Source organism: Kogia breviceps, chromosome 9 (genome assembly GCF_026419965.1).
Source record: "Kogia breviceps isolate mKogBre1 chromosome 9, mKogBre1 haplotype 1, whole genome shotgun sequence".
In the NCBI taxonomy this organism is placed as follows: Eukaryota; Metazoa; Chordata; class Mammalia; order Artiodactyla; family Physeteridae; genus Kogia; species Kogia breviceps.
The window spans coordinates 14,295,797-14,318,251 of NC_081318.1; the positions used below are offsets into that span (position 1 = coordinate 14,295,797).

A 22,455-nucleotide genomic window follows, 5' to 3' on the forward strand; every position below is an offset into this window, starting at 1 on the left:
GATGTCTTCATGAGAAGAATTCAAGCCCATTAGCACATTTGAGTTTAATGCCCATGGGCATTAGGGCTGCCTTAACAAGGGGCCATAAACGGGGTGACTTAAGACAACAACATTTATTCTCTCACCATTCTGGAGGCTGGAAGTTTGAAATCACAGTACTAACAGCTTATGTTCCCCCTGCAGGCTCTAGGAGAAAAGCTGTCCGTGCCTTTCTCCTAGCTTCTGGTGGCCCCTGGCAGTCCTCGGTTTCCCTTGACTTGTATCTGCATCCCCCCCAGTCTCTGTCTCCTTCATGTGGTCTTTATCCCTATGTTCTCTCTTGTCTCTGTGTCCAAATCTCCCTTCTTTCTCTCATAAAGACGGCAGTCATTGGATTTATGGCCCACTCCACTCCACTATGACTTTAACTTGGTTACGTCTGCAGAGACCCTATTTCCAAATAAGGTCACATTCACAGGTACCAGGGATTAGGAGTTACATCCTCTGCAAGAATACAGTTCAGCCCACTGCACGCAGTCTCTCTCAGCTCACTGGAGGGACCACAGGCTCTCACCTTCGTGCCCAGAGAAAATGCTAGAATGTCACCTATTTTTAGGGTAAAAACTAGTCTGAAATCAGGGCAACCCAAAGTGAGTTTTTCTTCAGAGCAATGAAAAATAAAGCGACAGACCAATTAACACTTAGCACACCTCTTATGGAAGATAAGTGTAACCAAAAATCGTGATTCTGAGCAAAGTATACTTGTCAGTTGATTAGAAGCTCAGACTGTCTGAGAAAACCGAAATTGCTTTCCAGCGCATGTCTTGGAAAATATAGAAAGCACCACAAAACGAGGCTTTTAAAGGCCATCCTAGTATAGACTTGCTCTTGGAAGAAAAATCCCGTGTTCAGATGTCCTGCCTGCCTTGGCCAGAGCTGATCCCAGCGAACCCAGGGACTTGAATAATTTGGGCCCTAGTTCAGGACCTGCAAGAGGACTGACACACCGTAGGTGTGGGAAGAGGGTGCTGAGGCCCCAGCATCTCCCTCGGAAGGTTGAATAAATAAACCTTTTTGCATCTTAATGTTTACTGCTTGGTTGTAATTATTGTTTTTTTAACTGTGGGGAAATACATGTAGCAAAAATTTTATCGTTTAAACCACTTGTAAGCGTACCATTCAGTAGTATTCCATGCATTCACATTGTCACACACTCAGTCTCCAGAGCTCTCTTCATCCTGTGGTTCTTTTTAGTGAGTTGTGATGTCAGGTGCATTTCCGCCTAAGTGATGAGCAGGGACTGGGTACCCCCGGCACGTTTATACGTTTGCAGGTGCCTGCAGTGGCCTCTCCCTTCCCCGCGTGCCCTCCGTCTGTCTCTCCTGCAGAGAGAACAGCCGCGTCCGGTGGGCAGTGATGACCCGAGGCTGCGCCTCGCACGGGGCAGACACAGCCTTCCGGGGGTTGGGAAGGGGTGACCGAAAGATTAGGATGGAGCTGCAGGGTGCAGAATAAGGGGGCAGGGGGAGGGAGGCCGCGTGGGGTCTTGGTAACCTGTCCCCACTTGCTTTCAGGTGAACATGACGACAGATTTGGAAGGGAGTGACATGTTGGTGGAAAAGGCGGACCGGCGGGAGTTCATCGACCTGTTGAAGAAGATGCTGACCATAGACGCTGATAAGAGAATCACTCCGATCGAGACCCTGAACCACCCCTTTGTCACCATGACACACTTACTCGATTTCCCCCACAGCACACAGTAGGTGTCCCACGCGATGCTTTATTCCAGGGCTCGGCAGACTTTTTCCTGAAAGCCCCAGATAGTAAACAGTTGAGGCTTTGCATCCGTACGGTCTCTGTCACAGCGGCTCAGCGCTGCCATTAGAGCTGAAAGCAGCTGTAGACGATACATAGACCGATGAGGGAGGCTGTGTTCCAGTAAAACTATTTATCAAAACAGGCGGCAGCCACATTGGGACCCTGGGCCGAAGTTTTCTTGACACCAAAGAGAGGGAACGGTGGAGCGTGAGAGGGCACGAGGCCGGGTGGGCCGGACCCTTGGGGGTCTGTGCACAAAGCGAGGTGCTCAGAATGGCAGCGTCTGTGACGCAAAGCCACGTGCGGGGGCAGAGGTCACGAGTGGACTCGGTCCAGTGTGGATCTGGATGTGTTCTTTCGTTCGTTCATTCATTCATTCATTCGCTGTGTGGTGTGCTGTGCCAGGGGCTGGAGTATGTGGGGAGCAAAGCAGATGGGACCCCTGCCCACTGGAGCTTACAATCTATAGGAGAGAAGAAGGTACTAAACCAGCGGTCCCCACATATCCAGGATGCTATCAGGGGACACATAGGACGGGGAGAGCATGTAACAAGGGGGCCTTGCTTGGGCCGTGGCGGGGAAGACCCGAGGACAGGACCGCCAAAGGAGAGGGAGGTGCCTGGTGGAAAGGCAGGCGAGAGCGGAAGTGGCATTGCCGTATGGAGACTCCAACACGGGCAGGACCAGCACAGGAGCTGGAGGACGGGGGAGAGATGAGGCCCGGGATAAGCCAGGGGCGGGCCTTCCGTGTTATGGATTTCAGCCTTTCTTCTAAGAGCAACGGGAAGTCATTAAAGGCTTGAAGGCAGGGGAATGGCTGGTGAGAGTCGTGTTGAACAGAGATCTGTCTGCTGTCACTTGATCAAGTCAAATAAGCTTGGAAAAAAAATGCCCATCAGATTTGGCACCTTGGAAGTTGTTGGTAACTTAGTGAGAGCTGTTTCAGTGGATGGTAGAAGCAGAAACCAGTTTAGCAGGTTGAAAGATTGAGAGGCAAAGAAATAGATAGTACCCTTTCAAGAAGGAAGGCTGGGAAAGAGGAGGGAAAAAATAGAGGGGTGACTAGGGGAGGCCCAAGGGTGGGGTTTCGTTTCATACGGAAGAGACTTGAGCAATTTAAGATGCTGATGGGAAGTGTCTGGTAGCAAGAGCTTAGAGATAAAGGATGCTCAGCAGACGTTTCCCGAGGTAGTGGGAATGACCAGGGTGCAGAGGGCAGGTGGAGGACTAGGCCAGCACCATGGGACGGGTGGGCGGAGGAGGGGCGTGTGGCTGGCGCAGGGGAGGAGAGGTGAGGGGCTTCTTCAGCCCGCTCCCGTCTCCTCCTGTTGGGAGCAAGGTGGTGGTGGAAGAGTTTAGGTAGTGGGAGGTGGCGGAGTGAATGGAACAGAGAAATAGAGCAGAACCGTTGAGTGTCGAGGTTGGACCTGAATAGCGCGGCTGTAACTGAGCTCCCCAGGTGAAGGCATGGAGAGACCCGGGGGGCTGGAGGTAGCTGGGTCCGTCAGGTGGAGTGTTGCCGGGCGGCTAAGAGAAAAAGGTTGACACGGAGGTAGGCGTTGGCAATGGAGCAACTGAAATCCAAAGTGATTGATGGCTATGGGAGGCTTAGCCCGAAAAGAAAGGAAGTGAAGATGGGAGGGGTCCAAAGAGACTGAGTGGTCTCATCAGCTCAAAGATCGGTTAGTATAGTAACAGTCACATAAGCCAGGTGGGTAGAAAATGTGACCAGATGGGAGGCTTGAATTTCTAGCTGGGGGAAGCGAAGCAGTTTCCAGTTGGACAGTCTTAAGGAATTGGGTGGCTGGAATTGACAACAGGTCCCTGGAGGTGAGAAGGAACTCAGAAGCCGGGATGTCTGACGAGGAGTCAGGGTGACCTCTGAAGTCTCCCAGGTGGGCAGGCCTGAGCTAGTGGCCCAGGCCTGGGTGAAATGAGGAGGAAAGAAAAGACGTGAGGCTGTGCGCCCTGAGAACGGGAGAGAGTAGTAGGAGGCACCATAACAAAGTGCCGCTGAGTGGCTGAGTGTCCTAAACAGCAGACATTTATTTTCTCATCATTCTAGAAGCCCAAGATCTAGGTGTTTGGCGGAGTTGACTTTTTCTGTGGCCTCTCTCCTTGGCTTACACATGGCTGTCTTCTGCTTGTGTCTTCACATGGCCTGCCCTTTATGCATGTCTGTGTCCTAATTTCCTCCTCCTTCTAAGGAGTTGGATTAGGGCCCACCCTAATGACCTCGTTTTACCTCTTTAAAGATCCCGTCTCCAAATTCAGTCACATTCTTAAGTACGGGGGGATCAGAACTTTAACGTGAATTGGGGGAGCACAGTTCAGCCTGTCACAGAGAGTAATGAGAGATAGCACTTCAGCCTCTCGACCCCAAGGCGCTTGGGATGTGAAAGAATAAACAGTCACCTCCCTGGGTGTCTGCTGGGAGAAGCAGGGTGCTCGAGAGAGCAGCAGATTTTAGATGGGGTCAGGAGGGAGAGGGAGTACACGGGAAGAGGCCGCGGATCAGAGACAGCTGCAGGTCATCATGGGCGCTGCCATGGCCACAGTCAGATTGGGCTGATTAAAGGCTGGATTTGACCTTAACCAGCATATGAGAAAGGACCATGGGCGGTGCTTCCTCAATTTTAGGTCTATTCCTTATTAGCTGTTGTTGAGCAAGTCAAATTGTATTGCAACGACCAGACATTGCCTCTAATTTAGAAGCACATTTGAAACAACCAAACTCCTGTATGAAGAATGAACTTGGACCCATCCCTTGCATACTCTCATTACGGGATCTGTCCTTTTTCTGGGTGTGGTGGGGTAAGTCAAGGGTGTCAGTCTATACCACAAAAGAATGGCAAACTCGGTGATTTACTGGATAGGGCCCCGTAAGATCAGTCTTTGCGTATTCAGGGCGAAGTGGGATGACTGAGAAACAGCTATAGATAGGAGATGGAGGGGTGCTGACGAGAGGGCTCCTGTCACCATCTGCAACCAAGTCAGTGAGACAGTCCCCTGCATAAAGTTAGGGGCTTGGCTGAATGACCTCAGGGTGCTGTCTGTCTCTGGGTTCTGTAAGGAAACAGATATAGGGTGCTTGATGAAGACCAAGCGTGGAATCCATGGGCATCAGCTTCCAATTTAGAACTTGGCGTGAGACCAAGAGAAGCACTGACAACTTAGATTTCAGAACATGAGCCTCGGAAGGAAAGCAGGGTCTTTGCGCACGCCCAGGCTTAGCCGAGCGTGGGCCTGCTCCCCAGGTGACCCTAGAACTGGTTGGGCAGACCGTGGAGAACTCGGGGGCTAGAAGAAACCTCCAGGCTACCCCACCCCCCCTGCTAGAGACCCCATCTCTGGGGCTTGGCCAGGGTTACCCCAACATCCAGATTAACAGGTGAAAGAGACTCCACTCATTTCTCCATGCGAGGATCCTAGTGCACAAATTCCTTAAAAACCATTCTCAGAATTAACCCAGCGTGAAAGTGCTTTCCTCTAACTGAAACTAAAAACTCAGACCATTTCAGTTAGAAGATTCTGAGTCTAAAAGCTTTGTGTTGAATTGTCAGAAAACCGTTGATGCATTAAATACAGTCCAAAAAGAACACAAAATCTATTGTTTCATTCCTGCAGCCTCCATGTGAAAGCACTTAGCAGTGGGCTTGATACTTAGTAGATGCTCAAAACACGTTGGCATTACCAGCATTAGTAATTGTTTTTAGCTCTCGGGGCTACCGGAGAATACGTTTTCCTTCCTCTCCAGGGTTGTCAGTCAGTAAATGTTTACTTCGTGTGCACTGTGTAGCCCGTGTAAGTAGTCATTAACTCAGAAAGAATGTCTAAGTCAGTTCAGAACATCTTTCATGGAGAGGATGTTTTGGGATAGCCCACAAGCACCTGCTCTTGGCCCGGAATATAACTTACCTATTGTATGTAGAAACAGTATGCATCTGTAATCTTAAAATAGGGGAATTTTATATTGCTATTAAACTATTTATAATTAAAATAAGTATTTTAAATTGAAATTTAATATTCTTTATCTTGAATATTACCATTTGAGGAAAATTAAGTTTAATTAGAAGAAGACACACGTGAATGAAAAACAATGTATAAATTTCTAAAGGACAGACGCTATATGGTGGATTTTCAAAAACTTGCTCAAGGCCACTCGTGGCTTTCCTTGTCCTTGATGCTGGTGTCAGCAACACTTTTATAGAGTTTTGTTTTGATTCACAAATGCAGTGGAGGAAGAAAAAGAGGAAGAGACGTTTTACTTCATGTAACTGGGCAGGAATTAGAACACTGAGAGGCAGAATGAAGGAAGGTGAAGAGAATGTACGTGTGTGTGTGGAGACCGCCAATCCTTAGTCTTGATCTTGGCGAATTACCCATCCTCTGTCTGCTTCAGCCTTACTCACAAAATAGGGCCAACAGTCCTATCTCTTCCCCTTGTGGTTGCCGTGGGACTGAATGAGACAGTGCTTGCAAACAACCACCACACTGTCAGTAAAGTTAGCCACTAGCAGTAATCATTAAAATCATTTTTCTCATTCCATACACACTCCAGGGAGGAAACAAGAGTGGCGAGAGGTCCTGATACTGGGTTGGCTAGTTCCTTGGCTGACCCCTAGATGGCGCTAGTGCCCTAGACGAGCTGGGAAGGGTAAGCGCGAGGAAGGTGGAGGCAGGTCATCCACCGCCCTTCGGCGCTCCCAATCGGAGAACTTACACGTTTGTGTAAAAGGGCCAGAAACCACCTTGAAAGCTGAGAATGAGCAGTGAAGGTGGCGGCAGATCAGCAGCATGAGGAAATGCAGTGAGAGCCAAGAGGTCTGTCGTGCTGATGGAGAACCTTTACCCACCGGGATGGGGAGAAGAGGTAGTTGAGACAATGGAGGGGATTCATCTAAATGCCGCCGACCCCTGCAAATGCAGACGCTGCATGAGAAATCCAGGAGATTGAGACCTAACGTGAAGTGTCCCGGTTGTTCTGTTCATTAGATTAACTGTTCTCTCTTTTTCTCTCTCCATTTTTCTGCCCTGTGTGCACCTCACCCTCTTGTCTTTCCCTAATGCCTCTGTCTCTGCCTTTTGCGTGAACAGCGTCAAATCATGTTTCCAGAACATGGAGATTTGCAAGCGTCGGGTGACCATGTATGACACGGTAAACCAGAGCAAAACCCCTTTCATCACACATGTGGCCCCCAGCACATCCACCAACCTGACCATGACCTTCAACAACCAGCTGAACACCGTCCACAACCAGGTGAGTGGGGAGCGGAGGGGAAGGCAGGCGGGGCTGATAGTGTCAGAATTATACTTCCCACCAAACCGAGTCAGGAGACGAAACTCCTCCGGTACCACGTACAACAGACAAACTCCCTGTGCTGTCACATTCAACTCTGTGAGAAAGTGTTTGTTCCCAAGGTTATTTCCTCCGAGAATCCCAGGCACTCTTTGTATTGACTGCTGGCTCATCGAAAGGGCCCAGAAATGACTCACTAAGGGAGTTACTTCTGAGATGGTACCTCTTACCGCTCTCCTGTCTTGATGTGGGAATAAGGTAAAGGAGATGCTGTGATCCTTTTCTGACTGACATCTGCCTGATAAAGAATTCTAGAGCTGGAAGGGATGGTGGCGGTCACCCAGCTCAGGCCCCTGCTCCCGGTGTCCACACTGCCGGATCCACATGATCTCCTTTCAAGGCAGATAAAACCTGTCCTTTTCCAGTTCTTGGGGAAAATCAATTCATCAGTCTTGTCACCAGAATTCCAGCAGTTAGAACTAAAAAGGGACCGGGAAACTGAGGTTTTCTTCCCACAGCTTTTCCACCTTTTGCAGAAAATTAGCAGAATCTAGCACCTAATACGCGGCTCGAAATATGGAGGACACCCAGGAAATATTTACTGAATGAATAATCCCCAGGTCCTCACTCAGGCTGCCTCTGGTATCTAAGAGACCTTTACTTTTATTCCCACCAACCAGCCTTACCAGTTCCACCAAATAAATGTCCCTAGATTTTTTTCAGTCTTAATGTCAATCTTCAATGACAACAGCACACCTGTGTGTGTGTGTGTGTGTGTGTGTGTGTGTGTGTGTGTACCCCACCCCATAGGAAAGGAGTGTTTATGTTCTAATCCTGAAGTGTGAATATTCTGCCTTGCCATCTACTCTTTTCCGACAGGTCCCCTACTCTCACAGAAGAGTCATTGACCCTGTTTTCCAGGCCATTCCGGGCACGGTGTGTTGCTAAGGCCCGGCTTTACTTCCCAGCCTGTCCTCCCCTTCTGCCTAAACTCTAGGAGAGGCTGCCTGGAATCTGCTGCCCCCCGGGGGCCCTTGGTGTTCTTACAATTCTCCTTAGTGGGAAGAGCTAATGTTCTCTACAGCCTGGAGTCCAAAATAATAAACATTCCCACCCAGTGCCTTGCTCAGTCCTCAGGCTAAGGCAGCCACAGCCAGTCAGGTGAACTCCTTGGCAAGATATCACCGTGGTTTTGTTCTTCATCACCAGAGCCCCATCACAGTGAGTGGGCTGTCTTGCTGGTGCCGTAAGCAGGGAGGGTAGCAGATACGTTGAAATGGGAAGGTTGGCCTAACTGTGAGGAAGGAGGGCCAGGCTAAGATGCATATACAGTATTCGTTAGGCAGCAACTGGAGATTTTTGAGCAGGGTGGTGACATGCACAAAGTAGTCTTTTGGAAAGAATGTTCTAGGCTCTGTGTCCAAGAAGAATTGGAAGAGAAGAAGTGGAGGCCAGAACATCACTAGTCAGGGCCTTACAGGTCCCAGGCACCAGGACAGGCCTCAGCTAAGGAAGTAGTGATTAAAAAGAGGGTTCTGGGGACATTTCGGAGGAAGGAGCAGCAGGACCCGCGACTGGCCAGAAGGGGGAGCAGCTGAGCACCAGCGTGGGAACCTGGAGGGTGCCCTGACGAGGGAGGCCCAGAGGCAGGAAGATGTGAGGAGGGTCTGGCCTCCGGTGTGTAGAGTGCAAGCAGGTGGTGGGAAGTGTGTATGTGGGGAAGCCTCCCGGAGAGGTGAGGCCATGGAGAGAACAAAAAGGAAACACAAGTCGTGCCATCAGCAGCAACACAGATGCTGGCCCAGTACAGACTGTATCTAAGACAGATAAACAACAAGGACCTACTGTATAGCACAGGGAACTATATTCAATACCTTTTAGTAACCTGTAACGGAAAAGAATATGAAAAAATACACACACACACACACACACACACACACACACACACATATAACTGAATCACTTTGCTGTGCACCAGAAACTGACACAGCATTGTAAACGAACTATACTTAAATTTTTTTAAAAAAAAAAATTAGATTGGCCAAAAAGTTCGTTCAGGTTCGTAAGCTCTTATGGAAAACCCAAACGAACTTTCTGGCCAACCCGATAAAAGATGCTGGCCCCCACGTGTCACACATGCATTCCCAGTCACGCTACCTGGAGGCCGACTGTGGTGCTGCAAAAACAGACATTTATTGTTACAATAATATCTTAAAATCTAAACATGGGCGCCAGATAATTTAGTGATTACTTTCAAATTCTTTTGCTTTGCACTGAAATTCAGCATCAAATATAAGTATAAAAATCATGTAAAATGAGACTTTATCCTTTTTATCAAATTTGACACACATGCATACCCTTCTTGAAATCCTAATTTTGTATGTGTCCTTGTAACCTCCAGTGGCAAAACCTCTTATAAACAAGGTTGAATTTGAAGCCATAGGTAACTCCACCTATCTCGCTAAAGGATCAGCATGTAAAAGACTAAGATGGGGTGAAACTGGAGAATTCCCAATTTAGAATTTCTTTTCCTTCTGTGCGTGGCTTTGCTTCACATGGAATTTCAATCTCAAATGCTGTCTCTTTCTGGAAGAGAAAGGAAGGAGAACATAACCTCAGTATCTGTCTAACCCATCTCCATTTAAGTTCTCTTGACCCACTGGCATCTTTTCTCCCCGCCTTCCAGCTTCAGTAGCTGAACGCCAGCATGAGAATGCACCAAATTCCAACAAGTAACCCCAGCCTCAGCATGTCCCTCTCTGTCTCTATTTCTGCAGCGTATTTCTTTACAGTAACGGTGCTCTGCAGACATCTCAGGGCATCTGTAAACAGTGCTGCCCTTAGACCTGAGAAAAAAGGGCCCCCTGCCTGGGCCCTCCCCCAGGTATGTGTGCTTCCATGCCAAGCTCTGGGTACCTGGCACCCCAGGCTTGGTTTCATCCTCCCCAGTAGGGACTGTACCACCAAGTCCAAATACGTGCACCCAAAAGCCCTCAAGTTGCGGGGCAGAGCTGGGACAGGGAGAGAAGGCAGGCAGGCGTTCAGCTCCACCTTCCAGTGGCCAAGCCAAGGAATCCAAGAGGGATTCAAACTCAAACCCAGTCTTCCAGGTGGTTATGAAAGTGCACCTGTCCAAGTGGAAGGGCAGAACATAAGTCCTTTAGCCGATTTTTAACTTCGCAGTATCTAGACATGATACGCAGGCGTCCGTTTGCATTTGCAGGCCCCATAAATGTTAGGAACAGGCCTGAACGTAAGCACCGAAGGTGGTTCTGTGTCTCATGGGGCTGCAGGTGCCTGCTTTTCCCTGAGACTTTCCAACCGTATTTCCACTCCCCTCTGTTTTTGCTTCTTTGCTCTTGGTTTTCGTTCGTTTGTTTGCTCTCCTTTGAGTTCATTTATTTGATTTAGATTCGTGTCTCCCAACATGCCGCCTCCCTCATTTTTTATTTGTGTTTATTTTTGTTTAATCCCCACCATTGCTTTAGGCTCCCACCTCCACCAGTGCCACTATTTCCTTAGCCAATCATGAAGTCTCCGTACTAAACTACCAATCTGCACTCTACCAGCCCTCAGCAGCATCCATGGCTGCGGTGGCCCAGCGGAGCATGCCCCTGCAGACGGGAGCGGCCCAGATCTGCGCCCGGCCCGACCCCTTCCAGCAAGCGCTCATCGTGTGTCCACCCGGCTTCCAAGGTAAGGCTGAGTGGACACAGCCTCTCACCTGCTTCCAAGAGGACCACCTCTGGGGCGCCGGCCCCCAAACTCTTCCGTCCTGCTAAAGCCCTCTTCACTTCTTTTGGCGAGAGCCCTGGCGTCACCGAACTTAAGGGCCCCCATAACTGCAGCGGCCAGCCTAGAAACAGTGGGACTTAACGTTTCAGCACCAAGTCAGCGCCTTGTTATTCTCATCACCTGCCAGTGGTTTCGTCCCAGGCCCAGCTGTTGTCTGAAAATCAGCACATTGTGTGTGTTCCCCATGTTATGCTGATGTCAGCTCTTGCATTTCCTCACATGGAATATCCTCTGTGTGGCTTATCTATAAAAAATTGCCGATCTCCGACAGCCAACTAGTCCCAGTTCTTGTGGAGAATATAAATCTGTCTGAAAAGCATTTTCTGGATACCACCCCCCGACCACGTGCCCACCAGGTGATCCTTTGGCCATGCACCCCGGCACTCTTCTCCTGAAAATTCTAAGCTGGAGTTGACTGCTTGGTTACAGTTTACACAGAAAGCTCAAGAATTTGTTTCTGAAACCCTCCTGGTGTAAGTCTACATGGTTCAGTCGAATCGGTGCAATTCCAGCCGCCTCACTCCTCCCCCAGGGCCTGGCTTTGACATACGCAGATATATCTTCATGTCAAAAGCAGTTGTTTTCCTGCTGTAATTTGCCAGCGTAACTGTTCCACTTTTGGCTTTAAAGATTCCTTAATTTGACCTAGTCTTTGAAAACATTCAAGGCTGTTTTCATAGTTTTTTTAAATTTTAAGTTAGAGGGGATTCCCTGGAGGTCCAGTGGTTAGGACTCCACGCTTTCACTGCCAAGGGTCCGGGTTCAGTCCCTGGTCGGGGAAGTAAGATCCCGCAAGCCATGCGGCATGGCCAAAAGAAAAAAAAAATTTTTTTTAAGTTAGAAACTAAAGGGGAGACTTCCAAAGGACCAGGCGGTATCTAGTGCCAAGGGAAGCAGAGAGCTGACACAGCGGACTAGGAAGTCTCCTCGTCCGGCTGTTTCCAGGCACTTAGCCCTTTTCCCCCTTGCCCGTTGTCTGGACTAGGATTGCAGGCCTCTCCCTCTAAGCATGCTGGCTACTCTGTGAGAATGGAAAATGCAGTTCCCATCGTCACTCAAGCCCCAGGAGCTCAGCCTCTTCAGATCCAACCAGGTCTGCTTGCCCAGGTAATTCTTTCTTTATTATTACTGGTATTACCATGATCCATGTTAATGTTGTTCACAAAAGAGCTGTATCTTCGCTAATTCCCTCCCTGGCAATGAGTTAGATGCTTCAAATCATTAGAATATATCAGTAATATTCTGAATGATTCCCCAGGTGAATTACCTTCCTAAGTATCTAGCTTACAATTACAAGAAGAAATTTAGACATAGGGAGAGTCTAGGGAAATTATCATTGTATCTTTGAAATGCAAATTAATATGGGAGACCTAGGGTTTAATCCTAACTCTCTGTGACCCAGGGCAAGTCAGTTAGCATTTCTTCCTTGTAAAATTGAAATTATTTTTTTAAAGCCAAAGAGCCTTGGAGATTATCTCTTTGTTTTATAGTTGAAAACCAGGATCACAGAAGCTTTGGGATGGAACCTTCCTTATCTGTTCACACAGGTACTCTGATAGATTCTTAGAATGAAATAACAGAGGTGAAACTGGTTGAAAATTTGTAAAGTGTTGTGGAAATTTTAGGTAACCATAGTGGTGTAATGATAATAGTAATCAATCCTTAATGTCACTTGAACCTTAATAACAAATACATCCTCATTATGCCAGGCACTTTACAGTTGTTATTGATTTAATCCCCACAACATAGTAAGGTATTTGTCTCCTTTTGACGAATAGGGGAAATGAAGCACAAGCACTGGCTCAAAGTCACACGGCAATTAGGTGGCAGAACCAGAACAGAAACCCAAGACACCAGCATCTGTATTTTAACCACCATGCTGTACTGTTTCTGTTGTTGGGTGTCAGGGACAGCTTGACCAAAATGTTGTTAGTTTAGAAGCACTTTTGTTTTTAAATAAAGTTGGTTCCCAAACACACTTACTTACGGTGTCTTTTGTTGAATAGAAGTTTGGGGTTTTAATTTTAATATAGTTAAATTGCATAGGTCTATTTTGGACTCACTCTATTCTACTCCATTGTCCTCTCCAATATCCTATTCTCTTAACTATTATGACTTTAATATATGTCTGGTATCTGGTCAGAAAAGCCCTGCTCCTACATTGTTCTTCAAAATTTCGCTGTCTATTCTTAACCCTTCGCTTTTCCACATGAATTTTATCATCACCTTTACATAAGAATTTTGGTTCCAAAACAAGCCAAAACAAAACCCAAAACCCTGGTTTGTATTTATTGGACTTGCATTGGATTTATATTTACTTTTAGGAAAGTGACATCCTTATAATATTAAGTCATCCCTGAACATGGTATAACTGTATATAAATTACCTTTTATTCCTTTCACTAAAGTTTTCTTTTGTTGGAATAATTCCTAAGTATTTTAGTTTTGTTATTAATAACTTTATTAACTGTATGTTCTAATTATTTGTCTTTGGTTCATAGGAATGTAACTGATTTTTCTTTATTGAGTTTGTTATCTAGCAACCTTTCCAAACTCTGATTAGTTCTGATTGTTTCTGTGAATTCCCAATTCCCTTGGATTTTCTATGTAGACTTTTTTTTTTTTTTTTTTTTTTTTTTTGCGGTACATGGGCCTCTCACTTCCGTAGCCTCTCCTGTTGTGGAGCACAGGCTCCGGACATGCAGGCTCAGCGGCCATGGCTCACAGGCCCAGCCGCTCCGCGGCATGTGGGATCTTCCCGGACCAGGGCACGAACCCGTGTCCCCTGCATTGGCAGGCGGACTCTCAACCAGTTGTGCCACCAGGGAAGCCCTAGGCTATCTTTTCATTTACAAATGATACGATTTTGTTTCTTCCTTTATAATCTTTATAACTTTTATTATTGTTCTTATATCACTGTGCTGACAGCCCCTCCAAAACAACGTTTAATAACAGTGTTAATATTGAGCATCCTTAACTTAACTTGAACCTAACTTTAAAGGAAAATCTTCTAGCTGCTTGCCATTAGGAAATTTATTTACTCTGAAGAATTGATAGGGACACTTCACCAAGTTTGCTAATTTTTTTAATGAATTAATATTAAATTGCATCAAATGTTCTTTTTTCATCTATTGAAATACTCCTGTGGTTTTGTTCCTTAATCTGTTAATGTACCCCAAGTTATTTAATAGATTTTGTAATGTTAAACTATCCCTATATGTCCAAGGTGAACTTTATTTAATCATGTTGTGCTTGATGTGTTTGTATGCTTTTCAATTCTGGATAGTTTGCAAACACTATAGATAGTATTTTTGCATCTATGTTCATAAGTGAGAAGTGGCAGGAATTGCTCTTTATCTGCTCTGGGCATCGAGATTACACCAATCTCATAAGATATGCTGGATATTATTACCTCTTCTTCTGTTTTCTGGAACAGCTTGTCTGAGATTGATATTAGCCATTCTCCATCTCTTTGTTCTTATGTCCAAATTGAGACTGCAAATGACCACTAACACCAGCTTCTGATGGCACAGAAAGCTGTGTCTTGCTGAAAGTTTGTAAACAGAGAACCTTCAGTGTATAAAGCACACCTTCTACTCCTTCCTCTGTCTCTGGTCCTCATAGCTCCCTTTTGTTTGCACAGTTTGGTAGAAGGGAGTTCAGAAAAGGCCCTGGTAGATCACGAGGACCACAGCTCCCTCCAGGGGCAAACAGCTTGCTCATACTTCATCTGACTGGCAGAAATCCAGGCCATGTTCCCAGTGCTGCTCATCTGTGAGCCCAAACCTGCAGAATTCACATGTGCTTTAAAGGGTACTTACAGATCCTTTTTTGTGTTTGCACACTTAACTCTAGCAAGCCAGGAACCATGTCTGAAAGAAAGAATACTTGGCATCTCTTACTAGCTAAAATAGACATTCTTCATTGTTCAGTTTGGTGGAAGCCAACATGCTCAGCATTTCTGAATTTGTTTCAGTCCTTTAATCATAGCAGGGAAGGGCTTTACCTACTGCATACTTGAAAAGGAGTCTGGAACCTGCTGTAAATCTCCAAGTGAATTTAACCTAAAGCACTAAGTGGGAAAGTGAACAAAAAAAGAAATACATGTACAAGGATTTTAATTGCTACAGTGTTTATAACAGGGAACTGCTGGGAGCAATTTGAATGTTCCTCAGTAGGAGATTTGTTAAATAAATTGATACATGCATAAAATGGAACACCATGTAGCCATTAAAAAGGACATGGTAGACCAAAGTGTCTTGACATGCAGAGATGCCTAAGAGAGATTAAGTTTAAAAAAAAAAAAAGTCCTGTCCTATCCAGCATCACTGTGTGTCTTTTTGTTTATTGGTTGCTTTTGATTTTTCTGTCACTCAATTCATGCCAATATGTTAGCCTATTAAGGTCGAGCTTTCCTAGGTTTGGGGTTTTTTTCTCTTTTTTTGGCTACGTTGGATCTTCGTTGCTGTGCACAGGCTTTCTCTAGTTGCAGCGAGCAGGGGCTACTCTTCATTGCAGTGCGTGTGCTTCTCATTGCGGTGGCTTCTCTTGTTGCGGAGCACAGGCTCTAGGCGTGCGGGCTCAGTAGTTGTAGCTCGCGGGCTCTAGAGCGCAGGCTCAGTAGTTGTGGCGCATGGGCTTAGTTGCTCCGCGGCATGTGGGATCTTCCCAGACCAGGGCTCGAACCCATGTCCCCTGCCTTGGCAGGCGATTCTTAACCACTTCGCCACCAGGGAAGTCCTCTCCTAGGTATTTTTTAATGGTACCTTCAAAGGACGAAAATAAGCTAACTTCTAAAACTAGTAGGGCAGCTATTAAAAAAAAAGAAAAAAAAGCAATAATTAAACATGGAAGCTGACGCCTTCCTTTTCCTTGGGATAAATTTCTAGGTTATCAGTTAAAGGCACTCCAAAGGTTATTACTATAAATATATTCCCAAATCCTGCGTATTTCTTTTTATCTAAATAGTTATACATTTTCAAGGAGTTTATCTGTGAAAGTTAGAGAGACTTTTAAATCCATCCCTCATGTTAGTTTTGTTTGCTCTGCCCTTTTCTGCCCCACCTCCCAGCAGCATCACATGTCGCTCAAAGGGAAACTCTCTCTGGGGCACCCCAAAGATGTGCTCATGGAAGAAGAGGGTGTAATCACACCCTCTTATTTCAGTGACACGAGGGTGATATGGATTGCCTTACCAGTAATGCTTTTTTGGTACCACCTAAAAGGAACTGTCACCTCTGTCCTTCCAAGCCCCAGCCCAGAGCTGGCATCTTGACCACCATCAGAAACTGTGAATGAGTAGGTAAAGGTAGAAAGATGGGAAGTACAGTTCTTGATTGATACAGTACTGAATTTATCTCACTTTTCAAATGGCAAGATCCCAAACCCCCTTTGACCCTTCAGAGCCCCCAGGATATGGAGATTTCTGTTTGCCAGATCCTTGTAGACTCTGCCCTGGCGTGAAGAAGTTTTGTGCATTCTTCTAGCCAATAAGCTTGTATCACCTCAACCCCTTTAAATGTTTCCCTAAGGATAAACCACTGGCTTGGACTCTTTAAACTGTTCAAAATACAAAACTTCAATGCTTCTCAAAACCTTCTCTGGGGCTTCCCTGGTGGCGCAGTGGTTGGGAGTCCGCCTGCCGATGCAGGGGACGCGGGTTCGTGCCCCGGTCCGGGAAGATCCCACATGCCGCGGAGCGGCTGGGCCCGTGAGCCGTGGCCGCTGAGCCTGCGCGTCCGGACCCTGTGCTCCGCAAGGGGAGAGGCCACAGCAGTGGGAGGCCCGCATACCACAAAAACAAAAAACAGAAACAACAGAAAAAAAAAACCTTCTCTGGTTATTTTCAGCCAGTCTTTCCAACCATTCTGTCTTGCTGTCTGTGTCAGTCTTGCTTGGTGCGTGATATTGTTAATGAATAAGGAAGACTTTTTCATACCACTTTTATGCAGTTACTACCAACACCTGATCCTGCAGAGGGCCAGCATTTTTATGTACCACCTCCATAAAAAGAGGTAGTAGTTTGGCTGAGAGCATGGGCTCTAGAATTTGACTGCCCGTGTCCAGGTGCCAGCCCCACCACTTAACTGGCTGTATCACTTTGGGGAACTTATTTTTTAATTTAAATTTAATTAATTATTATCATCGATATTGTATCATACTATTTTCAGCTGAGCCTCATAATATACTATGATTCCATTTCTTTTCCTGTACAACTTGTTTTTCCTGGAATTAATGGTTGTCTCATCTTTTCATTGGGTTAGTTTCTTCTGTGTCTGTTATTATGCAGCCCCAAACTTCCAGAGTTCTAAAAGGCTTGTGTGTTTGATGTGTTGATGTGTTTGAGCATATTGAGAAGTTCAGTGGTTGTTATTTTTCTCTCTTTCTGAAATCTTTTAAGACTCTCCTTGTTTACAGCGGCCTGAGATTTCATAATTGCATGTTTCCTTTTGTGAGTCTTTTAGAATACATTGTCCTGGACAACCTATTTGCCCTTTTTACCTGGAGGATTTTCTTTTATTTTTGCCTTTGTTAACTTCTTCCCTTCCATTTTCTCTGTTCCCTCTTTGCGGCATTCTTATTAATTAGGTGCTGGTGTTTCTGAAGTGATCTAATGATTTTCATATCTCCCCCCCACCCTGCCCACCTTTTTGTCTCTATATATTTGATCTGTGCTACTTTCTAATATTTTCTCAACTCGATGGAATCATTAATTTCTGTTGTCATAGTTCTCATTTCTAAGAGTACTTTCTTATTCTCTGAATATAGATATATCTTCTTATACATGATCTGGTTTCATGGATATATATATATATATATATATATATATATATATATATATTTTTTTTTACCTCTATGAGGACATTAATTACATATTTTTTTGAAATTTTCTTCTGATTCCTACACTGTTGTTTCCTCTGAGTTTCATTTTTATGTTTTAGTCTCTTTCATGTTAGAAGCTTCCTTTAAAATCTGGCAATCCCTGGCTGTTCATTCATATCTACGACTGAAGCACTAAAATAACTGGAGAGCTTTGGGGGCAGGGTGGTGGACTTCTCCATAGCTGAGTGTGGGCTTTTTTTTTTTTTTTTTTTTTTAATTTATTTATTTATGGCTGTGTTGGGTCTTCGTTTCTGTGCAAGGGCTTTTTCTCTAGTTGTGGCAAGCGGGAGCCACTCTTCATCGCTGTGCGCGGGGCCTCTCACTATCGTGGCCTCTCTTGTTGCAGAGCACGGGCTCCAGACGCGCAGGCTCAGTAGTTGTGGCTCACGGGCCCAGTTGCTCCGTGGCATGTGGGATCTTCCCAGACCGGGGCTCGAACCCATGTCCCCTGCATCGGCAGGCGGATTCTCAACCACTGCGCCACCAGGGAAGCCCTGGGCTTCTTTATAGACCAATAAGGAGTGAGCTCAGCATTTTCACTGGCGGATCCCCTCTCATCAAATCTATCTATATTTTTTTTTCTCTTGGAATAGTCAGTTTCCCTAGAGAGAACCCTCCAGGCTCCTGCTTTGAGACTGGGGGGGCCAGGTAATAATTCTACATACCAGGGATCTGGGGGTGAAGGCATCTCATAGTTTAATATACAGACTTGTCCTTAAATTCCTTCAGTCTGTGAACTCAGTAATTGCCCTTCTGTTTAACAGCTTCTCAAATTTTGTCAACTGTTATTGCCACTTTCTGTTCTCTTTGTCCTATGGATCTATAGATTTTTTTTCATTCCTTCACTGTCATTTTAGTTGCGCTTAAAGAGGGAGAACAGTAAATGTGTGTTTAATTTACCATATTTCCAGGCAAGCTATTTAACTTCTCTGTGTTTCAGTTTACTCATTTGCGAAAAGGGAGGGGAAAACAGTCCCTACCTCACAGGATTGGTCTTAAGATAAAGCCAGAAAATCTGTTTATGGTCTTAGTTCTATGCTTGGCACACAGTATGCATCCAGAAATATCAGCGCTAATCTTATAAATTATAAAGTAGTAATAAATTATAGAAATATCTGAAGAAGTGTTGTCTGAAATGAGTTGAACATATCAATCAGTGATAGAGGTACAAAAATATCTCTCTTTGAAGGAAAATGTTAATATTCATTTTAGGGAAATAGGGAAAAAATACTGTCCTTAGCTTGATATCAAGATTTATTATTTTTAAATGACATTAGTCAAAACACATGCTTTTTATGAGATCTGAAATAAGTTCCAGGCAAAATCAGTAGAAATCTTACTACCAGTGAAACTGTTATTCATTTAAGCTTTTGAGCTCATAACTGTTTCAATCAGTTAAATTATGTTTCTGCTCACTGTGTTTGAATTCAGTAAACCTGAAATACAGTTAAGTAAAGTTAATTGCCTTGGTAGAACTGCTTCCTTCATTTCATCAACAAACATTTATTAAGCATTTACTGTTTTTATCTGTGGTCCCTGAGCTTCCTGCCTCTATCAAAAAAGATCAATAAGCAAACAGGCAATATCTACAAGGTATAAGAGATTTCACTGGGTCTCATCTGCAACAGAGATGCCAGGATAGACCAGGTGAACGATCCACTCAGGTCTAAACTGCAGCTGTATCATTTTATACACATCACTGTTTATTAAGCCTTGACTCAAATTTGTAAGCCATTTCCAGAAGTGCTTGTTGGTACATGTGAACCAAAACACACATATTAAACACATGCACAGTTTGTGGAGCACTACATTATATTAATTACCCAGGTCAGTCATCTCCATCCTGATGGAAAGAGAGATATAGCTAAGATCCCAAATCTTTAAGTCTTTGACCTACCCAAGAGGAATTTTACCTTAGTGGTGTTCCTTCAAGTGTCCACCTTTGGACAGCTGTGTTCATCGTGAATCATTTAATAACCAAAGGCAAGCGGAATAGTAGTGACTGAAGATACAGAGAACTCAAAACACAATACACACACTTGCACGCACACGTGTAAGTCTGTTCAAGGGAGGAATCAAGAAAGTTCCTTTTAGACTTCTTAGAAAAAGCTTAATATTTACAAAGAATCAAGCTGTGACTTCCTCACTGTCTCATTTTTGCTTTGAGGACGTCGAGGTAATTCTCAGTTAAGCTTAAGGTCCCAGCTAAGAATTGTACTTCACACTTGCCTGCCCTCAGTTGCAGGCAAGTATCAGATACTTGGTGATCTCAGAATTACGTTAACTTAGATTCAGAAGATAACACAAGTTGGACCTCTAGATTCTAGCTGATAAACAAAAGGCAAAATATTAAATAAAGGATACTAGACAGAAAACTTCTTGAGGGCAAGAAGTTACCCTTGTATGGCCCAATTCAACTACCTCAATCTCTTGCACGTAATTGTGTGACAGAATAAATCCATAAATGAACTCTTGGAAATTTTAAGCACTGTTCATTAGAGCAAATTTATAAATAAATCATTCTTCAGTGTGAATGAATTGCTTCCATACAGTTCTTTGCCCATATACTTATTATCTTCTATTGACGCCCCATGTGCTAATTGTATCTCCGCTGGTTTTTGAGGCCAAAGACCAGGTCACACTTTCACACCTATCGCAGGGTCTAGCACGACCCTGGGCGCAGAGTAAGTGCTTGACTCATGCAGATTGATTTTATGACTAACAGACATGGTGACAGCAGACGTCCTCTGTCCTACAGCAGGCCTGGCCAAGTGGGACCCAGCAGATCCTGCTTCCCCCGGCGTGGCAGCAGCTCACTGGGGTGGCCACGCACACGTCGGTGCAGCACGCGACTGTGATTCCCGAGACCATGGCCGGCACCCAGCAGTTGGCCGACTGGAGGTAAGCAAGGCAGCGGGCACTGACCAGAGAGCTGCCGGGCTGGCCGGTACCAGAATCCCCTGCTTTTTAAATTAAAAAGATTATTAGGTGGACTAAGACTACAGTGTAATGAGAGGTTATTTTTGAATAAATGTGTACCAGGACACTAGAAAATCAGCTTCATAACATTATGGTCAGTTGTCATTTTCAACCCCAAATTCAGTTCCATTATTGGATCACCAGTGTAATTCACCAGACTGGGCTTGGGACGAATTTTTGGTTGTTTCTCAGAATTAAATTCCGCTCCCAGAAAACAAAGATTTGTCACCAGTGAAAGGATGCGGAAGAGAGTCCCCGGGGCTCCTATGCAATTCCAGAAAGTGTTCTCGAGGTGTTTTGAGACGCGAGCACACTGGAGTCATAGCAGACCTCCCAGGGGAAGGCTTGACAGAAAGGGCTTTATTTGGGATGATAAACTCCGGTGTGTTTGCTGAGTGTGTCTCTTCAGTTGATAGTCATATCTTCGAGACCCAAGCGCACTTTCCGCAGACCCCAGAGGCAACCAGCTGACAGCCACCAGCATGCCGCACCCCCTGCATCTGTTTCCAGAGCCCCCCACCCCTTCCCACTCGCCAGCTTCATCACTGACACACTGCTCCGTTGTTTTTATGGCCACTTTCCACTTTTCCTGGTACCTGCCACCCCGCCCCCATCCCAACACCACCACCAGCCAAACGGCAGCCCCCAAGTTGTCCCCAACTTTCCCGTGGCCCTCTGCACTGTCTCTCTTTCAGCCCAAACATCAGGGCAGGTCACACCCCTCACCCTCTTGACAGTTTCCATACCAGCCATGGAGCCTCCCGACAGCTCCTTTTCTGACCTGAAAGGCTACTGTGAATGAAGAGCTCTGGATAAAAGGTAGAGAGGGGGAGAGACAGGCCCCCAGTCCAGCCTCAACTGCAGCTTCCTGTGTTCTGCCAGTTAATTTTCTAATTACTAATATACTAATTCTAATTTAATTTAGTAAGAAGAAGAGAGGAACACGGGCTGTTTATCACAGCCCCGTTCACCTCCCACTGACAGCACTCCCCCTACATCCACCCCCACTCATTGGAAGCACTTTCAAACCAGGTAAAACTGGGTTCATGTCTGGCCCTGCATGACCTGGGAAAAGTTACTTAACCTGTAGGAGCCTTGGTTCTTCTTCAGTAAAGCCAGGAGAATCATGTCTATTCATAGGATTGTTGGGAGGTTTAAATTTAAGATAAAGCAACAAGGCCCTTGACTGAATTTAACATACCATACCAGCGCCTGGTACATGACAGGCAGTAAAGAGATCTGTTATCTGCCCTCCCCCCATTCACACTGGTTCATGCTCAGCAAGACCACCTTCCCTCTTCAGCTCATTAGGAACGGCAACCAAGTGGAAAGCTGTTTGACCAGTTGTTTTTTTTTCCCCACCCCTTCTTCTCCTAAAAGACCACACATAGACTGTACTCCTTCTTTCCTTTGTCTTTCAGCATTTCTAGCTCATTGAATTTCAGCAATACTCACATACTCACTCACTCGTGCATATTTTCTTATCCCTCATCCCTCCTCATCTCTTATCTGGTTACCACAGAAGACACCTAAAGCCAACAGAGTTTCTTTTCCGTCTCTTCTCCATTTCATGTGTGGTCCAAAGAACATCCGTAATCATGGCTAATAAACAAAAGAGAAGTACCAGTGCTAGACCTGTATCAAAGGAAAAAGTGCCATGTCTGTAGATGAAATAGCAACAAAGTAAAGAAGCTACAACATCAG

General features: G+C 45.4%; 1 protein-coding gene across 23 annotated transcripts in view; it reads left to right on the plus strand.

The window, feature by feature from the left end:
- The window catches only part of HIPK2 (homeodomain interacting protein kinase 2), a 202,101-nt gene that overhangs the window by 141,758 nt on the left and 37,888 nt on the right, over positions 1 to 22,455 (plus strand). For 9 of the 23 annotated variants that reach the window (XR_010842062.1, XM_067042011.1, XM_067042006.1 and 6 more), the window contains 6 exons: positions 1,554 to 1,738; positions 6,895 to 7,057; positions 10,585 to 10,792; positions 11,877 to 11,998; positions 12,382 to 12,438; positions 20,531 to 20,673. Coding sequence is in view for 21 of the 23 variants with exons in the window: in XM_067042011.1 (XP_066898112.1) it covers positions 1,554 to 1,738; positions 6,895 to 7,057; positions 10,585 to 10,792; positions 11,877 to 11,998; positions 12,382 to 12,438; positions 20,531 to 20,673 (878 nt within the window). In the remaining 2 variants the exon portion in view is untranslated. The remainder of the gene's footprint in view (positions 1 to 1,553; positions 1,739 to 6,894; positions 7,058 to 10,584; positions 10,793 to 11,876; positions 11,999 to 12,381; positions 12,439 to 20,530; positions 20,674 to 22,455) is intronic. The other 14 variants (XR_010842063.1, XM_067042026.1, XM_067042021.1 and 11 more) reach the window with 3 other exon arrangements.